The sequence below is a fragment of the Stenella coeruleoalba genome, assembly GCF_951394435.1.
Source record: "Stenella coeruleoalba genome assembly, chromosome: 6".
In the NCBI taxonomy this organism is placed as follows: domain Eukaryota; kingdom Metazoa; phylum Chordata; class Mammalia; order Artiodactyla; family Delphinidae; genus Stenella; species Stenella coeruleoalba.
Window position 1 is genome coordinate 121,158,764 of NC_137151.1, and position 22,188 is coordinate 121,180,951.

The 22,188-nt window shown below is 46.5% G+C and overlaps 1 protein-coding gene and 1 pseudogene across 5 annotated transcripts in view; one reads left to right on the top strand and one right to left on the bottom strand.

Moving 5' to 3' along the window:
* The window catches only part of INPP5D (inositol polyphosphate-5-phosphatase D), a 131,775-nt gene that overhangs the window by 68,297 nt on the left and 41,290 nt on the right, over positions 1 to 22,188 (top strand). For 2 of the 4 annotated variants that reach the window (XM_079925059.1, XM_079925061.1), the window contains exons 5-9: positions 1,619 to 1,759; positions 10,096 to 10,183; positions 14,727 to 14,807; positions 14,958 to 15,029; positions 16,529 to 16,652. In XM_079925059.1, the coding sequence (XP_079781185.1) occupies positions 1,619 to 1,759; positions 10,096 to 10,183; positions 14,727 to 14,807; positions 14,958 to 15,029; positions 16,529 to 16,652 (506 nt within the window). Of the gene's footprint in view, positions 1 to 1,618; positions 1,760 to 10,095; positions 10,184 to 14,726; positions 15,030 to 16,528; positions 16,653 to 22,188 lie in introns of all 4 variants that reach the window. The other 2 variants (XM_079925058.1, XM_079925060.1) reach the window with 1 other exon arrangement.
* On the bottom strand, positions 15,658 to 16,406 carry LOC307188356 (calmodulin-binding transcription activator 1-like; annotated as a pseudogene). Its single transcript has 2 exons — positions 16,315 to 16,406; positions 15,658 to 15,956 (listed from the first exon to the last, which is right to left on the bottom strand). The product of its transcript is annotated as a calmodulin-binding transcription activator 1-like (transcript).

Genomic DNA, 22,188 nt, shown 5'->3' on the forward strand with positions numbered 1-22,188 from the left:
CTTTCATTGAACAGCTGTTGCTGTTCAGGAGCAACAGCCTTTCATTCTTTCAAGGATCCTAGAGAAGAAAATATCCTGTGACCTCTAGCTTCAACTTGTTGCAAGGCTGCAGCAAAGCTATTTGAGGCTTGTATGAATTTCTTCACACACGTAAATCAACATCCTTGAGCCTTCGTTTCCTTGTTTGTAAAATAGGAATAATAGTAATATCTGGCTCATAACGTTGATTTGTGGATTCGAGGGGAAAAAAGAGCATAAAGGGCTAAGCAGAGTGACTGGTATGTTACGCTCAGGACATACTTGCTGTAATTATAATGTTCATTATTATAGGAACAAAAGCTCAAAAGTTATCCAGGAAGAAATGCTGCTGGGTGATAGAATGTAAAGGTGCGATCAGACCTCGGGGGCAGCCCTGGCGCGACGCGGCCCGGGCTCTGCCTCTGCTGGGCCATCCTGTGCGAGGCGAGGGCAGGTCCTGCCTCGGGCCCATGTGCTTCATCCGTAATTGAGAGGGACTGGACCAGACCAGGAGCAAGGGCTGGGGGTGCAAAGGCCCGGCACCTAGGCTGCCAATACCATACCCCCAGCCCCATCACTCAGCACAGAGACTTCCCCTCGGGGCCTCAGATGACTGGGAACCTCCCTGACACGGAGTTCCAGGTGGCCCTTGGCTGTGAACTTGGAGTTGGCCTGTGAGCTGTAGCCATTTGCCATCTCTGGACTAGAGCATCCCTCAGCCCTCACATCCGATCTTTAGGAACTGATGAAGCAGGAAAACAAGTCCTCTGTACATTTTCAAAGCTGTTCTGTCTCCTTTTCAAAGGATAAACATTTCCCATCCCCAGCCGGTATCACTTCCTTCCACCTATAATGTTCATTATTATATATTAATGTTCATTATTCCCAACCTCCACTCTTAACACTTTCCTTCACTCTTTATGCTCCAGCCTCACAGACTTTTTGTTCCTCGAGGCTGGCCTCATTCCCACCTCAGGACCTTTGTACTTGACATCCCGCTGCCAATAGCTGGATGGCTAGCTCCCTCTTGTCACTGAGGTCCCAGCTCTGTGACTGCCTCAGAGAGGTCTCCTTGACCCCCAAAGGACACTAGCACCCTCCCACCCAACGTCTCTCTAGCACTTTTCCCTATTTTGCCATGATGTTTACTAAAATTATCTTGTTTATTTACAGACTTAATCTACCGCTATACTTCCTTACTAAGACATCAGCTCCAACAAGGTCTAAAGAGCAGGGACTTTGTGCACTGTGTTTATTGCTGCATCCCAGCTCCCAGAATAGAGCTCAGGGCAGGCTCTCCATACATATTTGTTAAGTGAGTGAATGAATGAATGAATGGATGAAGAGCTGTTCCAATCAAAGCAGTGGGTGGGCTTAGAGGCAGCCTCCCTTGGGGCCCTTTACTCTTGTCTGACCTGATCTCCACCCCTTCAGTAAGACCCAGGGAGCCTGTCCAGGTGTGCGAATGTTCTCCTGGGGCCGGTGTCTCAGCTGGAGACTCTGAGAATTCAGATTTCTTCTTCTGCCTGTTACTGCTGGTGTCTATCGTTTAGGAACCGAAGAAGCATGCTGTTATCTCTCCTTTTTTTTTTTTTTTCAGGCTTCCAGAAGAGCATCTGAAAGCTATCCAAGATTATTTAAGCACTCAGCTCACCCTGGACTCTGATTTTGTGAAGTCGGGCTCCTGCAGTCTGCCTCATCTCAAGAAACTGACCGCGCTCCTCTGCAAGGAGCTCTATGGGTAATGGCTGCCGTGAGGATGGGAGAGGGGGGACAGTGGGTGAGAGAACTAGCTCATTAGGGTGACCCCTGCTCTTAGCCCCGGTGTCCAGCTCCGGGTAATTGGGCTGTTGGTGGGGGCTTAGAAATCTGGTTGTTGGAGGTTTTGTTTTCATGGCATTTGAACTTGGTGGTTGTTGGCTTTTTTTTTTTAAACGAAAGTTAATTCGAGGCCAGTTGCTATGGGAAGGGGTGGGCGGGAGTACACCGCCAGCCCTTCCACACTTGCTAAGGATCCAGAGGCTACGGCTTCTGCTGCCATTCGTCTTTCTTGCTGCAGCCGGCACATTTGATAAGCACGAAAGGGCACCAAGAGGAGATCAATTAAAATCAGCCTGTTTTCTACGTGGGTGGGGATGGCTCAAGATTGCCAGTGACGGCAGGTTTTTAAAGTGAGCCAATTCACCAAAACTTGAGTGTTCTGCTATTGAATTCACTGAAGGACCAATTGGTAAAAATTCCAGTTTCTTTTAGTGTTTTAATTTCATTATGTGCTTTCATTTCATTACCATTAAAATTAAGTTGAATTACATTTTAATTGTTAAAAGTGCAAACTTAAAGCTGATACACTCTCTGAAGAATTGACAAAAGGATTTTTTAAATGCTTGAAAAAAATAGAAAATCACATTTAAAAGCATCTGAAAGAAATCACAGGGACCCCAAACAATCCCATGGCAAATGAAAGGTCAACATTTTGATTGGAAAAATAGCTTTTCATGTGGGTGAGGTTTTATCAGCCTATACTGTTCTGTGTTTTATTACATACACAGCAGTTTCAAAATTCTTTTGTCAGTTTCTCTGGCGCCATATCTATCTTAGCTTAGTTTCTATGCAAACAAGAATCTTTCATCAGCAGTAATCAAATTGAACTTTCCTTCTAAAGGCTCTTAAAAAGCACAATCTGTACATTTGGTAAAGTTAACGAATAATTTCTTTGACAAATTGAGCCCTCATCAAATTGGCCAGTCAGGTTTACTTTCAAGGAATTGGCTTTCGACTGACGCAGTTTCAGCCAATTGGACCCAGAGCCGTCATTTTTAAAGATTTCCACAGAGAGTTATTGCTCCATGTGATGCTGTTGTTATAAATCATTCATCACTAGGAAAAACACACACACACGGCACTTCCTTTTCAAGAAACACAATTTCATCATGACTGGTAGCGAGCTTTTATTTCTGCGCCAGTGGAAATCCTGTTCTTTGCTGCTTCCTTGTCCAGAGGAGATCTAGCTTTAAGTCTCTCCACAAGTTTCACCCAGTACACTCAGCACATTTCCCCAACACTGCTTTGCTACCTGGACTTTCCTAGAATCTGGGTCACCTCATCCTTATGGTGACAGCAGCTTCCTCAACATAGCTAGTTCTCTAGTTTTCCACAGGCCTTTAGTTACTGAACAGTTAACTTCGAGTTAGAAGTAGAGAGACCGCGTGATGTTCTAAATGCCCCCCAACATTTGTTTGTCTTCACTTCATAGGCAAAGTGATAGTCAGGCTTGAAGACGCGGTTAGGGATGGACTTTTAGAAAATCTTAGGAAAAAATTATGTTTCCCATCCCCCTGCAAACCCTGCAGGTGTTGTTCCATGAAACTAACTATAAACTAGTAGATTTCAAACTGCTTTGATTGGAACAGCTCTTCATTCATTCATTCATTCATTCACTCACTTAACAAATATGTATGGAGAGCCCGCCCTGAGCTCTATTCTGGGAGCTGGGATGCAGCAATAAACACAGTGCACAAAGTCCCTGCTCTTTAGACCTTGTTGGAGCTGATGTCTTAGTAAGGAAGTATAGCGGTAGGTTAAGTCTGTAAATAAACAAGATAATTTTAGTAAACATCATGGCAAAATAGGGAAAAGTGCTAGAGAGACGTTGGGTGGGAGGGTGCTAGTGTCCTTTGGGGGTCAAGGAGACCTCTCTGAGGCAGTCACAGAGCTGGGACCTCAGTGACAAGAGGGAGCTAGCCATCCAGCTATTGGCAGCGGGATGTCAAGTACAAAGGTCCTGAGGTGGGAATGAGGCCAGCCTCGAGGAACAAAAAGTCTGTGAGGCTGGAGCATAAAGAGTGAAGGAAAGTGTTAGGAGTGGAGGTTGGGAAGAGTCAGGTGTAGGGTGGTCATAGTTAGCAAATAAAAACACAGGATGGCCAGTTAAGTCTGAACTTTAGATGAACAGCAAATACTTTTTTAGCATAAGTATATACCGTGCAATATTGGGATATACTTGCACTAGTAGATTATCCATTGTTTATCTGAAACTCTAATTTAACTGGGTGTCCTGTGTTCTACCTGGCAACGCTAGCAGGAGCCACATCACACAGGACTCCCAAGGCCTGGTAGAGATTTTCAGGATTGTGCCATAATCTGAGTCAGGGCGGTGGAGACTGGGTCTTAGGAGGCAGACCCAAAGCAGCAGGCAGTTGGGAGCTACTATATTTGTGACCTGATGGTGGCCCACGAGAAGGGAAGCAAGAGGAGGCAGGGATTTGTATCTGCTTTGCATCCTGCTGAGTCCTGGGTTTCGACAGTGCCTGGCACACAGGAAGAGCTGATAGATATTAGCTCGATGACCCAAGGCTTGGGAGCATGTGGGTGCTGAGAGCTGGTGTGACCCGGGGCGTGTGTGGATGGTGGAGCTGGCAGATGGATGTAGGGTGGGGGGAAGACGAATCGAGGGTGACCCTTGGGTTTTTGGTGCGAGCAGCTGAGTGGTGGATGATGCCAGTTACTTAGATGGGGAAAGTCAAAGAGGAGGGGGTGGAGGAGGGGCATCTTTCTCTGAGCTACCATTGGCTTGAGGCACTATTAGACATCCTGGGAGTTGAGCCACCAACCAAGGATTTAGTTCTAGAAGTTAGAGCCCAGGAAACGTCAGGGGTAAGGGTATATGTCTGGGAGTCATCAGCATGCGTTGGCACTTGAAGCTGGGAGATGAGTGGGGTAAGGTCACCACAGAGGGGAGTGCAGATGGAGGGGAAAGGGGGCCCAGGGTAGACGTTGAGAGGTGGGGTGGAGGAGAAGGAACTGGAACGGGGTGCTGAAGATGGTGCCAATGGTGGCCAGTTTTCTCCACTCAGACCACTTGGCCCAACACAAACGCTGGGGTGAGGATGGGAAAGTCACAGAGAACTGAGTGAGAAACAGTGCAAGAGCCTCCTCTGCAAAAATGTCATTACAATGTCAGTACCTGTGTCTGAAAGAAGGAACTTCCGCAGCACAAAGGTTCGAGGAAGATTTGTAACCCTAAGTTAGATTATCTAGAACCAGACAGAAACTTTTCCAGAGAAAGAGAATAAAGAATTAAGTCTCCAGAGTCTGGAAATACTTGATACCCCATGAAGTGGAGAAATGAGGAGGATTGTAAGTAGAAATTTAAAATAAAATGTCTAAGTGTCAGAGAGGTTATTGTATCAATTAAGTGAGAGCAGGGTAAGGATTTTGATAAAGAAACCAACCAACCAAAACAAAAATACCATCATTATAACTGCTTCATTGGAGGCCATAAAATGAACCCATAGTTTTCAAATCAAACTTGAAAATCAAATCACAAAACAGAGCAGAGTGTCAGGGAAGTATATATAAAAAACATGAGAGGGCTTCCCTGGTGGCGCAGGGGTTGAGAGTCTGCCTGCCGATACAGGGGACGAGGGTTCGTGCCCCGGTCCGGGAGGATCCCACATGCCACGGAAGGGCTGGGCCCGTGAGCCATGGCCGCTGAGCCTGCGCGTCCGGAGCCTGTGCTCCGCAACGGGAGAGGCCACAACAGTGAGAGGCCCGCGTACCGCAAAAAAAAGAAAAAAAACATGAGAGGACTAAATAAGCATATGCCAAGAATGTGTGATTAAAAATCAATAGTCTTTGGAAAGAGGGCATAGAGATTCAACTTATAGCTGGTAGGGTGGGCTCTCCAAGAAGTGGGGAAAAAATGATGTGTAATTGATGACTAAATATATAAAAGAAAAAAAATGTTTCCAGGTTTATAAAGGAGCTAAATCCAGGTATTGAGAAGCCTCATAAAGACCCAATGACAGAACTACCAAACAGCAGCACCAAAACCTCTTCTTATAATCTTCTAAACCACAAGGGAAGATGCGCTCGGAAAGTAAATAACTAGGAACAGCACCATTAGTTTTACAAATTACAATACTTACTATTATTCATACTCCTTGATGATATAATAAAAATTCTGAAGCAGTATCTCCAAGGAGAAGACTACTGACTTCTCCTTGGGATTAACTCAACCTAGATATCATTCAAGAGCCAAAGGAGTCTTTGCAGATTTAAAAAATTGGTGAAAATGTACTAATCACAAGGCTTCACTTCAAAACGTTTCCAAGAATCTTTTTCCAGAAATTTTAGAGTGCTGGTAATCCTAAAAATAAGAACCCAGCAGCCTACTGAGCAGCTGGATATGAATACACCCAAAACAAAAGTGTTCTTTCTGTGTTCCCAGAACACAGTATGATGAAAATAGAAATAAGTAACAAACTAGCCACAACTACCCAGCCATCTGGCCTTTCTTGATCATCTCCAATCACCGCTGAATTAAAGAAGACACTTGACACAACAATAGCCTATGTGGGATAGGTTTGGAAACGCGGGGTAATCAAGCCTCTGTATATCAGAACTCTAGATGATGCAGCCAAAGCACTACTTGGAGGAAAAGCCATAGCTTTAAATGCTCTGTTATGGAAAGGGAGGCGTAGAACAATAAGTCAAGCATACAGACTTAATCCAGGCTCTCAGTCTCCTGAAGGCATCATGGGTCATACCCCGATTGCCTTGATATTTCCATGGTCACGCAAAGTACTGGAAACAGTAATGTATTCAATATTCGTGAACAAAGATTGAATGTGTGCCAACTACGAGCCTCGCACTGCTCCAGGGGCTAGAGATACAGCAGTGAACAAAACAGAGTCTTTAAGAAATCTCTGTTAAGCGAATGAACAATAACAACAACCGGAAAGGAAAAGAGCAGGGGGAAGATAGTTAAAAACAGAAATAAATTAAGAAAAAGTCAATTAAGGAAATTTTAAAAATTAGAAATGTAGGAGATTTAATAATTTGCATTAAAGATTTCCAAATCAATAAAGAGTACAGTGTACCATTACGTGGCTACAAACCTTCAAATTATAATTAAATGAAACAAATATTTTATGTGAAATATGAAAGGTAAAAATTACCATGTATACCCTCTTTGAACTTTCAAGGAATAATAACCATGATTTATAAATTATTCGGGAATGACAAAAATCACCTAATTCAATATTCAAGAAAAGTATAATTCAAATCTGAAAACCTAATCAAGATAATAGCCTGAAATAAACTATATCCAGTTTCATTTATTAATATAAATGTATAATATTTCAGTAATATTCTAGCAAATATAATTTAAGTGATATGAAAAATGTAGGTTTTATCTAAGAAATCACTGTAAGCGTGAGTCAATATAAAGAAAACACTGTAATTTAGCAGGAGATTAGAGATAAGGGAATCATTTGCATAGATGTACTAATAGACCTGATAAAAGTCATTTCTAATTTTTAAAAATCATTTTTTAAAAAGGACTAGAAGTATCCCTCCTTAATAATACAATATGTGTCAATGTAAAACCAATTACACTTAACAGGGAAACATTAAAATCATCCCATTAAACATTTTAATAAAAGAAAAAGAGATGCCCATCATCACCTGATTATTTAATACTGTATGAGAAATTTTTGCTAAAGCAAAGAGAAAAAGAAGCAAAAAATCAGAGAAGAAAAAATTAAGAAAACAACAAAGTATCAGAATGTTCCTTCTGAGTCTGGAGTTCCTGGTTAGGAGACACTGGATGTGCTAGCTGGAAACTGAATGGGAATCTTGGGGAAATTAACCATCTCTCTGAGACCAAGGTGGGAGGAGCCTCTCCTTCTGGGAGGGCTCCCTCAGGGGGCCTAGGCCCCTTCTGGGCTGTGTCTGGGGTCTGACCTGCCTGAGGACTGCAGCCCTCCCTGTCTTTGCTCCCCGTCTTCCCTTGAGCTGGTGACCTGAAGCTGAGACAAGCTTCCCAGGGACCCTGCTGATGGTAACTTCCCGGGACAAATCCTTTCTGTATGATAAGACCAGTTCTTAAGTCTTCCAACTCAAGTCCCTATGTGTCTTTGGTCATTCTGACCCTAACCAACCCCTCCAGACACGTCTGAGAGCCAGATTTCTCAAAATTTTACCAAGGTTAGAAATACAGAGATAACAGCATTATTCTTAGAAAAATCCTAAAGATTCAGTTTGTGATATGTACTTGTGTTTTTAAAATAACAGTTTTAAAAAGGAGAACAATGAGGGAGATCTATTTGATGGTAAAGCATGTTCTGAATTAGTGCTTTAGAATTTCTTTTTTTTTTTTTTTTGGCCTAGAATTCTTTTATGAAATGACAGTTTAAACAGAATACCACTATGTTAACAGAGTAGCGCAGTCGGAGGTGGGAAAGAAACTGAGAACCCTGTCTGCCTGGCACTTCCCTCCCCCTCCCCAGGCCAGTTACCTCCCCCCACCCCATCCTTGGCCCCCAGAGGCATCCCAAGGGTGGCCAATCAAAGCCAGTAGGCTACAACACCATCCTTGCAATGGTGAGATGTGTCAATCTATGAACATGACATTGCCTAGTACATATGAGGCACTCCAGAGTTTTCGTTGAATGAATGATATGAACTGAAAATAAATCCTATCATATTTAAGATGAGCTTGTGCAATGATCTAGCCCAAAAGAACTGTGGAAAAAAGAGTAAGTGCAGTTGAGTGAAAATGAATAGCAACATGGAAAAAGGTGAACTTATTTCCACCACATTTTTTTTTTTAATTCCAGATGAAGTAAGGAACTAAAAAGATATAACAACAACCCCCCAAAACCCTGTTTATAACATAACTTTTAAGAGTGAGAAACCAATTTAAAGTGAGCTACTAATTGCTCACGAGTAAATGCTGATAAATTTTTAACTAAGGTAAGCAAAAAAATTTCCAAGGAAAAGGTGAAAAATAGAACAATAAAAAACTATAAAGCACTTTATAATGAAATCCAGCCTACCTAGGGTGAAAACAACAGAATGGGGGAAAAAAAAAACTTACAACACCTAGATTAAATAAAAAGCAAAGCAATAAGTAGGAGTTTATACCAATGTATAAAAATACCAGCAAAATTCCCAACAGAAGACCAACAATGGACATGAACAGTTTATAGGAAGAGAAATACAATAGAAACCAACCAGATAGAAAAATACTTAGACATTAAAGATATGCAAATCAATTCATCAGTATTAAAATGCACTGTTATGCCCACTAAAAGAGAGAGAGAGGAGAATAACAGAATTCAGACAGCACAAAGGATGAGCAGGCTGGAACAGTGGCCAAGGCCACCGTCACTCAAAGGCTTAACGATGATATTGATCAAGAGCCATAATCTCTGGTTATCTTAAGACTGTAATTGAAAATAAGTAAAGAAGAGTTATATGAACAAAGCTGTTCACAGCAGGCTTTATTTATAATCACCAAGATCTCAAAATTACCCAAATATCTAGCAATTGATTTTGGTACATTTAATTGATAGAATATTTTGAAACCACTAGGAATGTTGAATGTGTAAAAACATGAAGTTTTTGATGAAATAATAGATGAAAAATAGAACTCAAAATTGTCTGCCCACCCTGCCCAAAACAATGAGAAAATAGAAAAAGATGAGAAGGGAACGAAGGATCAATAAAGCCCTGGTACTGGAATTGTCAGCGTACTAGACAATGACAGATCTCTCTGGGCATCCACCTTAGCTGCTCAGAGGAGATGTGAACCAGAAAGCACAGACTGCTGGCACGCGAAGCCCCTGGGGCATCAAATTAAAATGCAGATTCCAGACCAAGTCAGGTTGGGGCCCAGACATTTGCGTTTTTAACACTCGATGAGGGTGTAATTCTTACAAACGCTAAAGTTTGGGAACCATGGACGACTACATTATTTCTAAGTAGTTTTGTGATTCTAGATTCAAATTTTCTACAGGCTTCGTAGTTGAGTGTGGCTAAACAAAGGTGAATCAGGTTTACGCATCACGGCTCCAGTTTTGTCCTGGTCAGGACGCAAGGGGTGGGGGGTTCTCAGGAGATGGACCAGTACCGGCAGGCCTGGATCTTTGCCCGGGCTTGTCCTTCTGGGGAGGATCCCTGCCTTTGCCAGAGTGGGTGTGACCACGCAGCGTCTCCAGCTGGAGCCTGTGTGTGTGATGCCTCACTGGGTCCTCACTAATCCTTGACCTTCACCCTGTCCCCTACCCCCAGCGAAGTCACCCGGACCCTCCCTACCCTGGAATCTCTGCAGAGACTGTTTGACCAGCAGCTCTCCCCCAGCCTGCGTCCACGGCCTCAGGTAAAGACTTTGGGATTGGACAGATGAGATTGATAAAACCAGTGGGGCAGGGGTGGGGGCTCAGATGGGGCATGGGGAGAAGAGGTAACCAATGTCCCGAGGGCTCAGAAGGAAGCACTGCCTTTGTTGGACCCCCAGAGTATAAGGGGGCCGGGGAGCCTCAGCACCCTGACCTCCCGCCCCCGCTGGATTTTGATTTGAGGAATAAAGATTTCAAATTATGCAACCGCCAGCAGAACTCCTTATTAGTGCTGAATAAGGAGGCAAGGCAGGACCTTTTCCCACCATTTCTCATCAGAAACTGAAAAAAACATGAGGTGCCTAAATGCTTGATCCCACCTTATGCCCCAGGAAGAGCAGGTGAAGGCAGGCCCCCCGCCAGACACACAAACACACACACACACACGTGCACACACACGCACGCACACACACGCGCACACACACGCACACACATATGCGTGCTCACAGCCTGGCAGGGGGCCAAGGCCAAGTTGTCTGTGTCACAGAAGGTGTCCTCGGCAAAGGTAAAAACAAGCACAGATAGGACTTCCAGAGAAAGCACTTGCAAGGGACAAGGGTTTAAAAATGTTTAAAAAGCAAACCCTTCCAAGCACGATTAAGTAAAAGCAACCAAATTTTTTAAGTGGGAAGAGGATTTTAAAAGCCTGTTTTACTGAAGAGGGACTGGGAATAGCTGGGATGCCCTGGAAAAGATGTTAGTTAACACCTCATGAGTAACTGGAAAATGACCTGCAAAGCAGGGAGACCTCTTCTTGCCTCTCAGACAGGAAAATTTGATTGGTGAAGCCAGGACTTGGCTCTAACATGAGGGTCAGGGACTCACAGCTGAGAGTGGAAATGGCTTTCCTAAAAGGCACTTTAGCCGTCTGCATGAAAATGTTTAATGCCCGGAGTCCTTCAAGTAAGCCATTCTACCTGCAGGCAGCTGCCGTAGGGTCTACGTGTTTGCATAGAGATGTTGACAGAAATGTTTATCACAGCTTTGTCTCTAAAAACAGAAACGCTGGAAACACAAACAGAGAGAGAAAGGGTTAAAGTATGATGCAGAATTCTGTTCTAAGGCGGATGCACTGACTCCAAGGCATACTGCTGAGTGAAAAAAGCAAACGGTAGAACAATATATAAACTAGGATGTAAGTCTACACGTGGAAATCGTACCAGAAGTGTTTATACCCGAAGGGCTACTCTGTTCACGAGGAGGGGGTGGAATTGGGCCAGAGGGGCCTGGGTCAGGGGAGACTTCAGGTTTGCCCAAATGGTTTTTTGGAGTTTTTTTTTTTTACTGAGAAAATTTGTGTTCTATTTGTACAACTTAGAATTCATCAGGATAAAAAAAACAACAACAATGTAATTTTGCTTTCCTTGAAGTGAATGGTGGGTTAATTTCCGGGAAAGTAAAAGCAAATCTAGACAAAACAGAGACCCTACCAGACACTAAAATTTAAATCGTTTGAATACAAGACCACACACCCAAGTCTTTGAAGTAGGATTGGATGAGGGAGAAGCTTCCAGAGAGAAAAGCTGGTAACAGCCACGCCCCAGCATGATGCCCTGCGTGCAGAGGCCAAAGTGTTTGCATTCGGTGGCAGGACAGAGTAGCGATGGGATGGGAGGTGGCATCAGGATTTAGAGGAAGGGTTCTGGCTGCCACCCTCCTGTCTGAGACCCTGACTTGTCAAGAAAAGCAGACAATGTCTTGATGCCTCCAGAAATTCACAAATGGAAGAGGGAGTTCCGAGGCTGCCTGAGGTAGAGGAAAGAACACTGGCCTCTGGATCAAAAACACCCAAGTTCAGTATCTAACTCACCTGCCTCCCGCCTGCCCCGTCCTTAGTTGCCTTATCTGAGAAATGGGCATTGTCATATCTGCCACTGCAGGGGTATATGAGGGAGTAAATGAAATTGCTTGGGTGAGACATCTGGCCATGGTAGCCTCTTACCAACACTAGGCCCTTTCCGTTAGGTAGGCAAGATAAGATGGGGACCCCTGCGCGACATTTATTTGAGAACTGCTGGGAGGTGCAAAATGCAACATTATCAAAATGACTGCTGGTCCGAAGTTTGGGGAGAGCCCTGGGTCTGCCCTATGTAAGAACAGAGAGTCGTTAACCTTGGAGCCCACATCCTCCGAAGTTGAACTGAAAAGCTAAGTGCAGTAACCAGGTCCGCTTCTACAAACCCACAGGTGGCCCTCAGACCAATTCGCCCACATTGAGGCTGAGTTGTGAATTTTGCCCTCAACCTCAACGCTAGTGACATTTGGGGCCGGATCTTCTTTTGCTGTGTGGGACTGTTCTGTGCATTGTACGGTGTTAACACATGCTGGCCTCTACCCACTAGATGCCATTAGAATCCCCCAATTTTCACAACCCAAAATGTTCCAGACATTGTCAAATGACCCCAGAGGGCAAAATCTGTACCAGCTGAGACCCACTGGGCGAGATCTACATTCAAATCTCAGGTCAATACCAGCTTTGTGACCTTGAACAAGTGACTCACCACTCTGACTCAGTTTCCCCATCTGCAAACCAAGGACTAGAAGAGTCAATACATCTTAAACACGCTGGGCATAGCATACGAACCCATCACATGGTCATATGTATTCTGCCTAACGAGGCAGTAGAGGCTAAGCTCCAGCGTTCTTCTAATACCTTTTGTTCCAAGAACTAACTCCCACTTGGTTGGTAGCTTCATTTATACTTTGTACGTCTTTACCAAACCTGCCCCAAAAGACATAGATTCGAAGAGAGAGTGGGGAAGACACCATCCTACCACCAGGTGATGGGCTGGGTAGTAAGCAGGCGATCTCCAGTGTCTGAAGGAGGATGAGGGGGTTTGAATCTGCCATCTTTTCAACTCTTTATGAGAAAAACACCCCTAAAACAAGGGATCCTGTAGTCTCCCACCTGCTGTCCTGCTCCATTCTTACCTGCATCTCAGCTCCACTCTTTTGAGCCCTCCTGCTGACCAATAATAACTGAAGACTGATTGAGAGCTTTGTCGAGGAGCAAGGGCCAAACCAAGAAGAATTAGAGAAAGTTGTGACGGAGAGTAACTGCCACGATGATGGCGGTGATGGCTGTGCTGGAGGTGGCCGTAGCGGCAGTACTGCTGATGGTCAGAAGTGACGGTGATTGGTGATGGCAGAAGGAGAGAGCTAAAGCGGCTGCTGGGAAACTGAGGTCAAAAGCCTCTGTAGGGACTTCCCTGGGGGTCCAGTGGGTAAGACTCCGCGCTCCCAATGCAGGGGGCCTGAGTTCCATCCCTGGTCAGGGAACTAGACGCCACGTGCCGCAACTAAGAGTGTGCAGGCGGCAACGAAGATCCTGCGTGTGGCAACTAAGACCCCGGTGCAGCCAAAATAAATAAATAAAAATAAATCTTTAAATAATAATAATACTTATTTAAAAAAAAAAAAAAAAGCCTGTGTAACCTGGCTGACTTATTCAGGAAGGGGGGGGGGGGGGTAAAGGGACATCTCCTCATCGGTGACAACCCTCATTCCACTCTGCTTGGTGTTCAAGGTTGTCAAGTCTGGTGTTCTTGTCCTAGTGGAGGGCGGGGATGGTGCCCTTTTAACTCTACATCTCCAGCACCTTGGGAACGTGTCTGGCACAGAATAGGTGCTTTGTAAGTATTTGTTCTGTGAATAAATGCTTGAGACCGTGGACTTGGTGCCAAGCAGACATGGTTTCCTGGCCTGCTGTGCCGTTACTAGCTGTGTGACTTCTGACAGGTAACTTCAGCTCTCTGGGCCTCAGGCATGCATTGAACAGCTTTACCGAGCATCTTCACCGGCCAAGCACCGATGTCACAGCACCGGATACATTTCTCACGGTCCCAATTCTCACAGTGTTTACATTCTAGCAGGGGAGATACACAAAGAGCAAATAAACAATCGTGGTGATTGGTATGAAGCAAAGCAGGGTGATCTAGTAGAGATGATTTTAGCTCGTGTGGTCAGGGAAGACCTCTCTGTGGCTCTGAGACCTGAATGACAAGGAAGTGGCCTTCTCAGGTGACATCCATGTTTCTAGGGATTCCTCAGAAAGTGTAGCTCAAGGCCAAGGGCAGATAAGAAGTGAGGATGAGCATGGCTGGGGCTGAGGGGTGGATCATACAGAGTCTTTAAGAGTTTGGATCATTTCCTCTCAGTGGTGGGAAGCAGCTGGACCAGGGGGTTTCGAGCCGGGGACGGCCGTGTTTCGGAAGTCGAGCCAGGAGCACCGATGCAGTACACGTAGGAGGGTGGAAAGGTTATAATCGAGGACAGGCCTCGGTTTTGTTTAAGCAACTGAGAAGCACCGGGGAAGAAGCAGGTTTAGAGGGAAGAAGAAAGGAAGATGCATTTTTTGGTCATCATAATTTTGAGACGGTTGTACATATCCCTGATTTCCTTGTCTTCAAAGGGGGACAGTAATCGTACTTGTGGGGTTGTTAGGGAGATGAACCAAGATGAAGCATGGAAAGCGCTCAGCGGCTGGCACTCAGCATCCCGTCCTTATTTGCTCTTATGTACCAGGTGCCTGGTGAGGCCAATCCAATCTACATGGTGGCCAAGCTCAGCCAACTGACAAGTCTCCTGTCTTCTATTGAAGATAAGGTATGTGGGGGACCCTGCAGCTTCCCTGGACTTCTCTATGGCCCCCTCTTCGCTTGGAGAATGCCCAGGTACCCCTGTGACTCTGTCCCAACCTGTACTGCCTTCCCTTCCCCTCCCAGCCTGAAGGGCCCCGTGCGTTTCTGCCCACAGGTCAAGGCCTTGCTGCATGAGGGTCCCGAGTCTTCCCACTGGCGTTCCCTCATCCCACCAGTCACCTTTGAGGTAAGTGGCTGTGGACTTGTGCTTCACAGGAGGGGGCTGGGGGCGGTTCTGGTCCCTGGGGAAGGGGGGCTTTTGATGGACCCCCAGTCCTTCCTCAGGAGGGAGCCCAATGGCTGGGCTGAGATTGACGGTCAGCGGAACCAGCTCCCTGGGAAGATGATTAAACCTTAGAATGGGTGCCCAGATGAACCTGTGGAGCCTTCGCCATGGGGAGGCTCCCAAGGAAGGAGCTTCTCATTGGCCCAAGATGCCAAAACTTCTTCCTTCTCCAAATGGGGGCAGTGAGTGTCATCAAACAGAGGGCCTCCCCGAACTGGCTGGAAAATAGTGCCTCAAGGAGGGATTAGGGGGAAAAAAAGTGATTCCTGTGACTTCCCCGAAAGTGACTGAGTTAGAATCTCCAGGCCCAGAAATTTGTTTTTCTTTTCGTTTTTTTTTTATCGCTCAAAGGGGTATCTCTATTTGAGGAAATCAACATGTGACACTTTGAGAGATGAAATGTTACAGCTTGTACACCAAAATCAAAAAATGAAAAATTAAAAAATGAAACGGTTACCAAGGTAATGCAGGTCAGGGGATCAAAGGTGAAGGGTCACACATTTTTAAAAAATCCAGAAGGACGGCTGCATCATGATCTCTCATTAGTGTTCCAACGGTGCCTCTCTGGGTAAACTTGAACATTTCGGCAGACATTCAAGCAGCTTTTTCGGTAAAAAGATTTTTACATGACTGTTGCTATTCCCATGATCATCTTCTATAGGTGGCGCGGTGTTGAGAACACAGTAGGCGCGAGCTCCGCGGAATACACTTTGGGAACCGCCCTTCCGGCTTGTTTTCAGCAGCCATTTCCCCCCCCCGCGTGCGCATCCTCCTCCGCGCGACCGGGACCACGAGCGGGCTGTTTTCTTCTTTTCTTTTTGCGCAGCACTGGTTCCACATTCAGAAACAGGACAGGATGCCCACCCCCAAATCCTTCCTAGCCCTGATGACAATTCGATTTTAAGATGTATTTCCATCTTCTGAACATGCCTAGGCAATTGTCTTTTTCCTAATTATTATCAGTGAATGTTCACTTATGGGTTGTAACGAGGCCCAGGAGCATAAATCTGTTACTAAAATCCTTTGTGGAAGTAGATGACACATCAGATTAATGAGTGTTGCCACATTCAGCTGTGAATAAACCATCTTCCAGTCGTTCATCCGTTCCCTTCACCAGACCTGGCGGAATAGCTGATGTGCACACGGTGGACAAGCTGGGCTCCTCCCACGTTTCAGGGACTCTCACGAGCTGCCCATGGAAACTCCCTCTGCGGCAGGGAAGCTCAGAAACAGAAGCCCAGTGGTCCCGTGCAGCAGGGACACCAGGGCTGGACACATGGCCAAGGGCTGCCCAGTCGTATCGACAAGGGATCACGGACTGGCACTGTGAAAGCACAGAGAAGGGATAACCAAAATCTCCTCTGCCCCTCCCCTCCTTCCCCCCCACCTCCTTTCCACAGGTAAAGTCAGAATCTCTGGGGATTCCTCAGAAACTGCAGCTCAAAGTTGATGTTGAATCTGGGAAACTGATAATTAAGAAGTCCAAGGATGGTTCTGAGGACAAGTTCTACAGCCACAAGAAAAGTAAGGCCCCCTCGTGTCTGTAAAGTTCTCATTCTGCTAGTGCCCTTACTGCGGCCGCTCAGCAGCAGGCTGCTGGGAAAGTAAGTCCTGCCAGGCACCTTCCACCCTCTGCTGGGGCACCCACCAACCCTCAGCCTGCCTGTGGGAACCCCCAGTCGTAAGGCTCCCCTCTCGTGTCCCCTCTACCTTGAGGCCTGCCCTGTACGCTCCACCTGCTTCCTCCCACCCTGGGGAAATGAGCTCATACTTGGCCCAGGGTGGCGGTTCCACGTGTGTTCATGCTCTTCCCTGCTAGGAGCCACACTGACGCGTGTGGTCATCATTATGCCTGGTTCAGGCCCTGCTGGCCAAATCAGGCTGCATCTCTAGGGTAGCACAGACAGAGAAACAGTTTAGCATGGCATTAAAGTCTTGAGCTCTGTCTGAATTCACATCCCAGCTCAGCCACTTAGCACCAGTGTGACCTTGCATGCGACACTTAACCTTCCTGGGCCTCAGTTTCCTCATCTGTAAAATGGGGATGATAAGACTCATGTGAACGGATCTACGTGTAAGGCTCCTTAGGAAAACCTAGCACATAGGAGCCAACTCTGGGCAACTGAGGCTTTGCATCTCAAACAAACTCATCAGTAAAATGGAAAATGTTCACACGCCAAAAACTTATAGAGAAGCTGCTGTGGGCCAGGCACTGGGGATCCAGGGCAAGCAGGATGGTCGAAGACTCTGTCCACGTGGAATTTACATTCCAATGCATTGAGTGGCCAATAAATATGTCAATACGATGATTTCAGCTATTACTGAGTGCTCCGAAGAAGGCCACAGGTTGGATGGAGAATAACAGGGGAGGGGGCAGGGAGGCAGTTTTAGAGGCAGAGTCTAGAATTGGCAGCCTTGATAGTGAGAATGGCAAGTGACAGCCTGCAGTGTGGCCAAGGTCAGGGGAAGAGAAAGGCTACAGAGAGGCTCCCAGGGGAGGGACCCCTGGAGGACAGCAGGGCTTTGGGCAACAACCAAGCAGAATGGGGGAAAATGCTCAGATGTGCCCCTGGCATCACTGGCCTCGGAGGCTGGCCTGCCAGGGAGGGGGCAGCTCCAAGCCTCAGTTTCTCCATCTGTACAAGGCGGGGAGCCTATGCATCGTAACATGGTATTTTCTGAGCCGCATTTCCTTACTTGATCTCATTTTATCCTCACCTGGCCAACAGGTTCCCTGAGATACTTGGTAAGTGCTATGGACTCTCCCCTCAAATTTCACACAGCAGTTTGTATTCCAGCCCCTGAAGACAAAGCCCCTCTGGTCTGTAAACAGTATTTTTTATTCTGCAGGGGCTCAAAATTTGCTTAGTAGCATATAATTAGGGATACCAGATTAGCAAATAAAAATACAGGATGCCCAGTTAAACTCAAATTGCAGATAAACAATGAAAAAACTTTAGTATAAGTATGTCCCGTGCAATACTTGGAACATACTTGTAGTGAAAAGGTACGCCTTTTTCTGTAAAGGAATCCCAGTCATCCTGTATCTTATCTGGCAGTTCCAGGCATGATCAGTATCTTTTGTTCTGAATAAAGTAGTGTGAGAAGAGAAAGAACAGAGAAGGAGAAACCAGAAAACATCAAAGCAGAGAGTAAAGGTAAACATTCTTTCATGAAACTTGTGTTGTAGTTATACATACACATGCACACACACATAGAAATTATATGCATGTGGTCACCATGTAAAATCTTTTTCCTGCTGTCTGGAAGCAGAGGACTCTCCTCTGGTTCTGTTAGAAGCCTGACTTGTGGGATGGAATGTTCTGGAGGCAGGTTCTGGTTGGAGACCGTGACTGATGGCTGGTGTTGAAAAGTTGGGAAAATCCCGTTGCTCTAGCCTTGCCAAGCAGATGCCTGTAGGGAGCGTGGGCTGTGCTTCCATGCTGTCTGCCCACTGTCATTTAGCCCATGAGTTGGAGTGGCCTTCAGATATTGTCCTGGGTCACCACCACCCACTCTGAAGCTCTCGCCAGCAGAGATGGCAAATGGGAGCAGGTCACAGCACATCCCACAGGGGACTCTAGGGGACATGACATGAGCCACAGCCTCGCCCCATCAAGAACACTGGCCTGAGCTGTCTATTCAGATGGTGGATACTTGGCCTGACAGCCAAGCCCTGCAGATACCACTCGTCACCCCTAGAACCTCCTAGGGCTGGACATCCAGGCGGGACGGGAAGGGGATTGTGTGTTCAGCACCAACTCGATGTCAGACACTATGCTGGGAACAGCAGGACAGAGGATAAGAGCACACATGGGCTCCGGGGCTAGACGTCCCAGGTTCAAATCTAGGCTCTGACACTTGCTGGCTGTATCATGTTGGCCTAGTTGCTTAACTGCTCTGTACCTCCATTTTCTCATCTGTGAAATGGGAATAATAGGCTTGTCATGAGTAGACGAGCTAATGCCTGTAAAAGTACATCCCATGAGCCCAGAGGCAGCACTGACCCCACGGCAAAGTGTCCAGGTAGAGGCCATGGGGGCTGCCCCACAGGGGCCTGCCCTGTCCTGCAACCTCCTGCTCCTGAGTCCCACCTGGGCTGTGGCACGAAGGTCCAAGGGATACTCTCAGGGCAGCAGGGGGGATGGAATTCTGGGGACCAGCCCTGTGCAGGAGGTGGGGTGCAGAAAGGAGAAGAGTGGTGTTAGGAGCACAGGGAGGTGTTAGAAGCCCAGCCTTGAGTCCCAGGTCAGCCACTTGTGACCTTGGTCTAGGGCCCTCTCTCTGTCCTCAGTTTATTATTCTGTCAGATAGGTATAGTAGCGTCCTGTAGGGCTGCCGTGAGTCTTCAGTAAGTAAACGTCAAAGTCCACAGTGTCTAGCATCTAGTAGATGCTCAAATAATTGGCTGCTACCACCATCATCATCATATAATTATCCCTCCAAGGCAGCTTTGAGGAAGGTAGAATCGAGCAGTGAGGAGGACGACGGATCAGGAAACGAAGTCCCTGGACACTGGAGTGTGACAAGCTGTCATATTCACGCAGAGTTCGATCGCAGTGCCGGGGCAGGACCGCTCCGTCCACTGCCAACTTGGGCAGGAGAGCTGGGGACTTATTGAGGGTGTGAGCGGGGGAGGGCTGTTGAAAGTGACGGGCTTAGAACCATACTTTCCTCTTAACGGCCACAGAGTCTAACTTACAACTGAAAGGAATGGACCCAGCTTTGACAAAATGAAACAGAAACGAACAATGAGTAAGGAGATTGTCAGAGAGTGCCTGACGGCTCTAAAAACTTGAGGTTTCTGGACTGAAAGAAATGGTCGTCAGGATTCTGAGGAGCACTGTGAATTCTTGTCAGCTAATTCAATGCACATTTCTCTTTTGAGCATCTTCCGTGGGCCAGCCCTGAGTTATATAGCCCTCCCTCAAAGAACCTGCAGTTCGGGAGGGAAAGCTGACGTGTGCGCATGTCTTAGAATGTGGGTCAGATGTGAGGTTAGCCCTGGAGGAGGACTGAGGAGCGCTGTGTGGGGCTGTGCGGGGAAGCTTCACACCACAGAGGTGGCTCTGCCTGGGGCTTCGGAGGATGAAGAAACCACCGGGCCTTGGTGACCCGGGGTGTGTTCTAAGTGCAGTGAGCCACTGTTTGGAGGTTTCAGGCAGGGGAATGGTGGGATCCCCTCTAAAATGAGCTCTGGCTGCTGTGCTGAGAATAAACGGTGGCAGGGGCAAGCAGAGACAGGGAGACCAATTAAAGGGCTGTGACAGTGGCTGGCAAGAGGTGGTGGTGGCTTGAGATGGGGAAAGATAGGCAGGTTGGGAACGTTGTGGAGGTAGAACTGCTCAGACCGGCTAATGGAGGAGATGGAGAGGGGCAAGGGAAGAGGAACCGAAATGATTCTATGTTACTAAGTATGGGAACAAGTGGGCCACTTACTGACCCTGCCACTGACACTAATATTAGTATTAATAATACTAATTCTGAGCAAGCAAGATGTCACGTCCCAGGGGCAGCCACACAGTCCTACAAAGAGAAGGAAAACCAGAGATTCGGAGGGAGGGAGACATAGCCTAAGAGCAGCAGATTTGGAGAAGCTGGGCGTTCCAGTTGGCAGCAGTAGGAGTCTGTGGCTGCCTCTGACAAGGCTGAGGGGACTTCTGAGAGCAGGGGCCCCCCACGAGTTCCCTAGAGTGAGACTTCAGCTCAAGATGGTGGCTGAGCACACACACGATTGTCAGTTCCCTTCCTAAAGGCAAAACTGACAGGGACAGAGAAAACAGGAGGGCAGGTAATGGCAACACAATTCTGAATGCTGAAAAGCAGATGGATAATGAGAACCAATTTATAGGAACCAAAAAAGCTAAATTTTAAGTATGGCATAGGGAAAGTTGAGACACCTGACATACCACAGAACCACAAAGGGCATAGGAGTCAATAGCAACCGGGGCCCCTGGAGTGAGGGTGAAGCTGGGGTTATAGACAGCAGGATTGGATGAAAATCTTTTTAAAAGAGTTAGACCCACCAGATCCCTGTCCATGCCACACAGCTGGCGGCTACCCCTCACACGTTAGGCAGAAGACCTGAGGTTCATTCTCTGGAGGAGGTAAGGGAGTGGGAGACACCAGCGTTACTTCTGAACGCTGAGACGCCAGCCTTCACCCCTGCCCAGCTCGGGATGCTGCCAGCCAGGCCCACACCCTGCAGGCAGGCAGTTGGAAGATTCTTCCTGGACCACATGACCAGCCCAGGAACAAAAATCTAAAGACACTGCCATGAAGAGGTTCCCCACAAGTCCACCCATGAGACCACCCAGTGGAGAAACCCTGCTGGACAGTCCCCCACTGGCACTGTTGGGATGCACAGCTAAGGACCACCAGACAGTGGAGAGAAGCCTGGAATAGGAAACAATGAGACTCAAGGCAGAAGTAAGGAAAAAAGACAAAAGACTTGCAGGAAACAAATGATGACAGTTAAAAGAAATTGGACCAGGAAACAAGAACAGAATGCTATTAAAGGAACACTCCGAGAACAAAATAAAAATGAAGAAAAAGGAGAAGGAAGGGAACAGGAGATTAGTAAGGAAAAATAAAAACATTATAGCAGAATCTTTTTTCAGAAATTTTAAAAATAAAAACTCAAAGGAAGGGTGGAAAGATAAAGTTGAGGAAAGCTCCCAGAAGGTAGAACAAAAGGACAAAGTGAGGAGACATAGGAGAGAAGGGATTTTTGAAAATTAGAAGACCAGTCCAGGAGGTCCAATACCAATGTAATGAGAGTAAGAGAAGACCGGGAAACAGTGAGAAAAAGCATTAAAGAAACAATTCAAGAGAAGTTCTCAGGACTAAACAGTTTCCAGACTGAAAATGGCCCACCGAGTGGCCAGCACACTCTGAGGCACATGCAACATTGGAAAGTCTCATAACGCTGGATTCTAAGAAAAGATCCTAAAATCTTCAAAGCAAAAGATAGATTATAGCCTGGGTCAGGGGTCCCCAAGACCATGTCCAGGTACAGTGAGTGATTCTCCAGGAAGACTCCCAGGACTCAGTGTAGAGT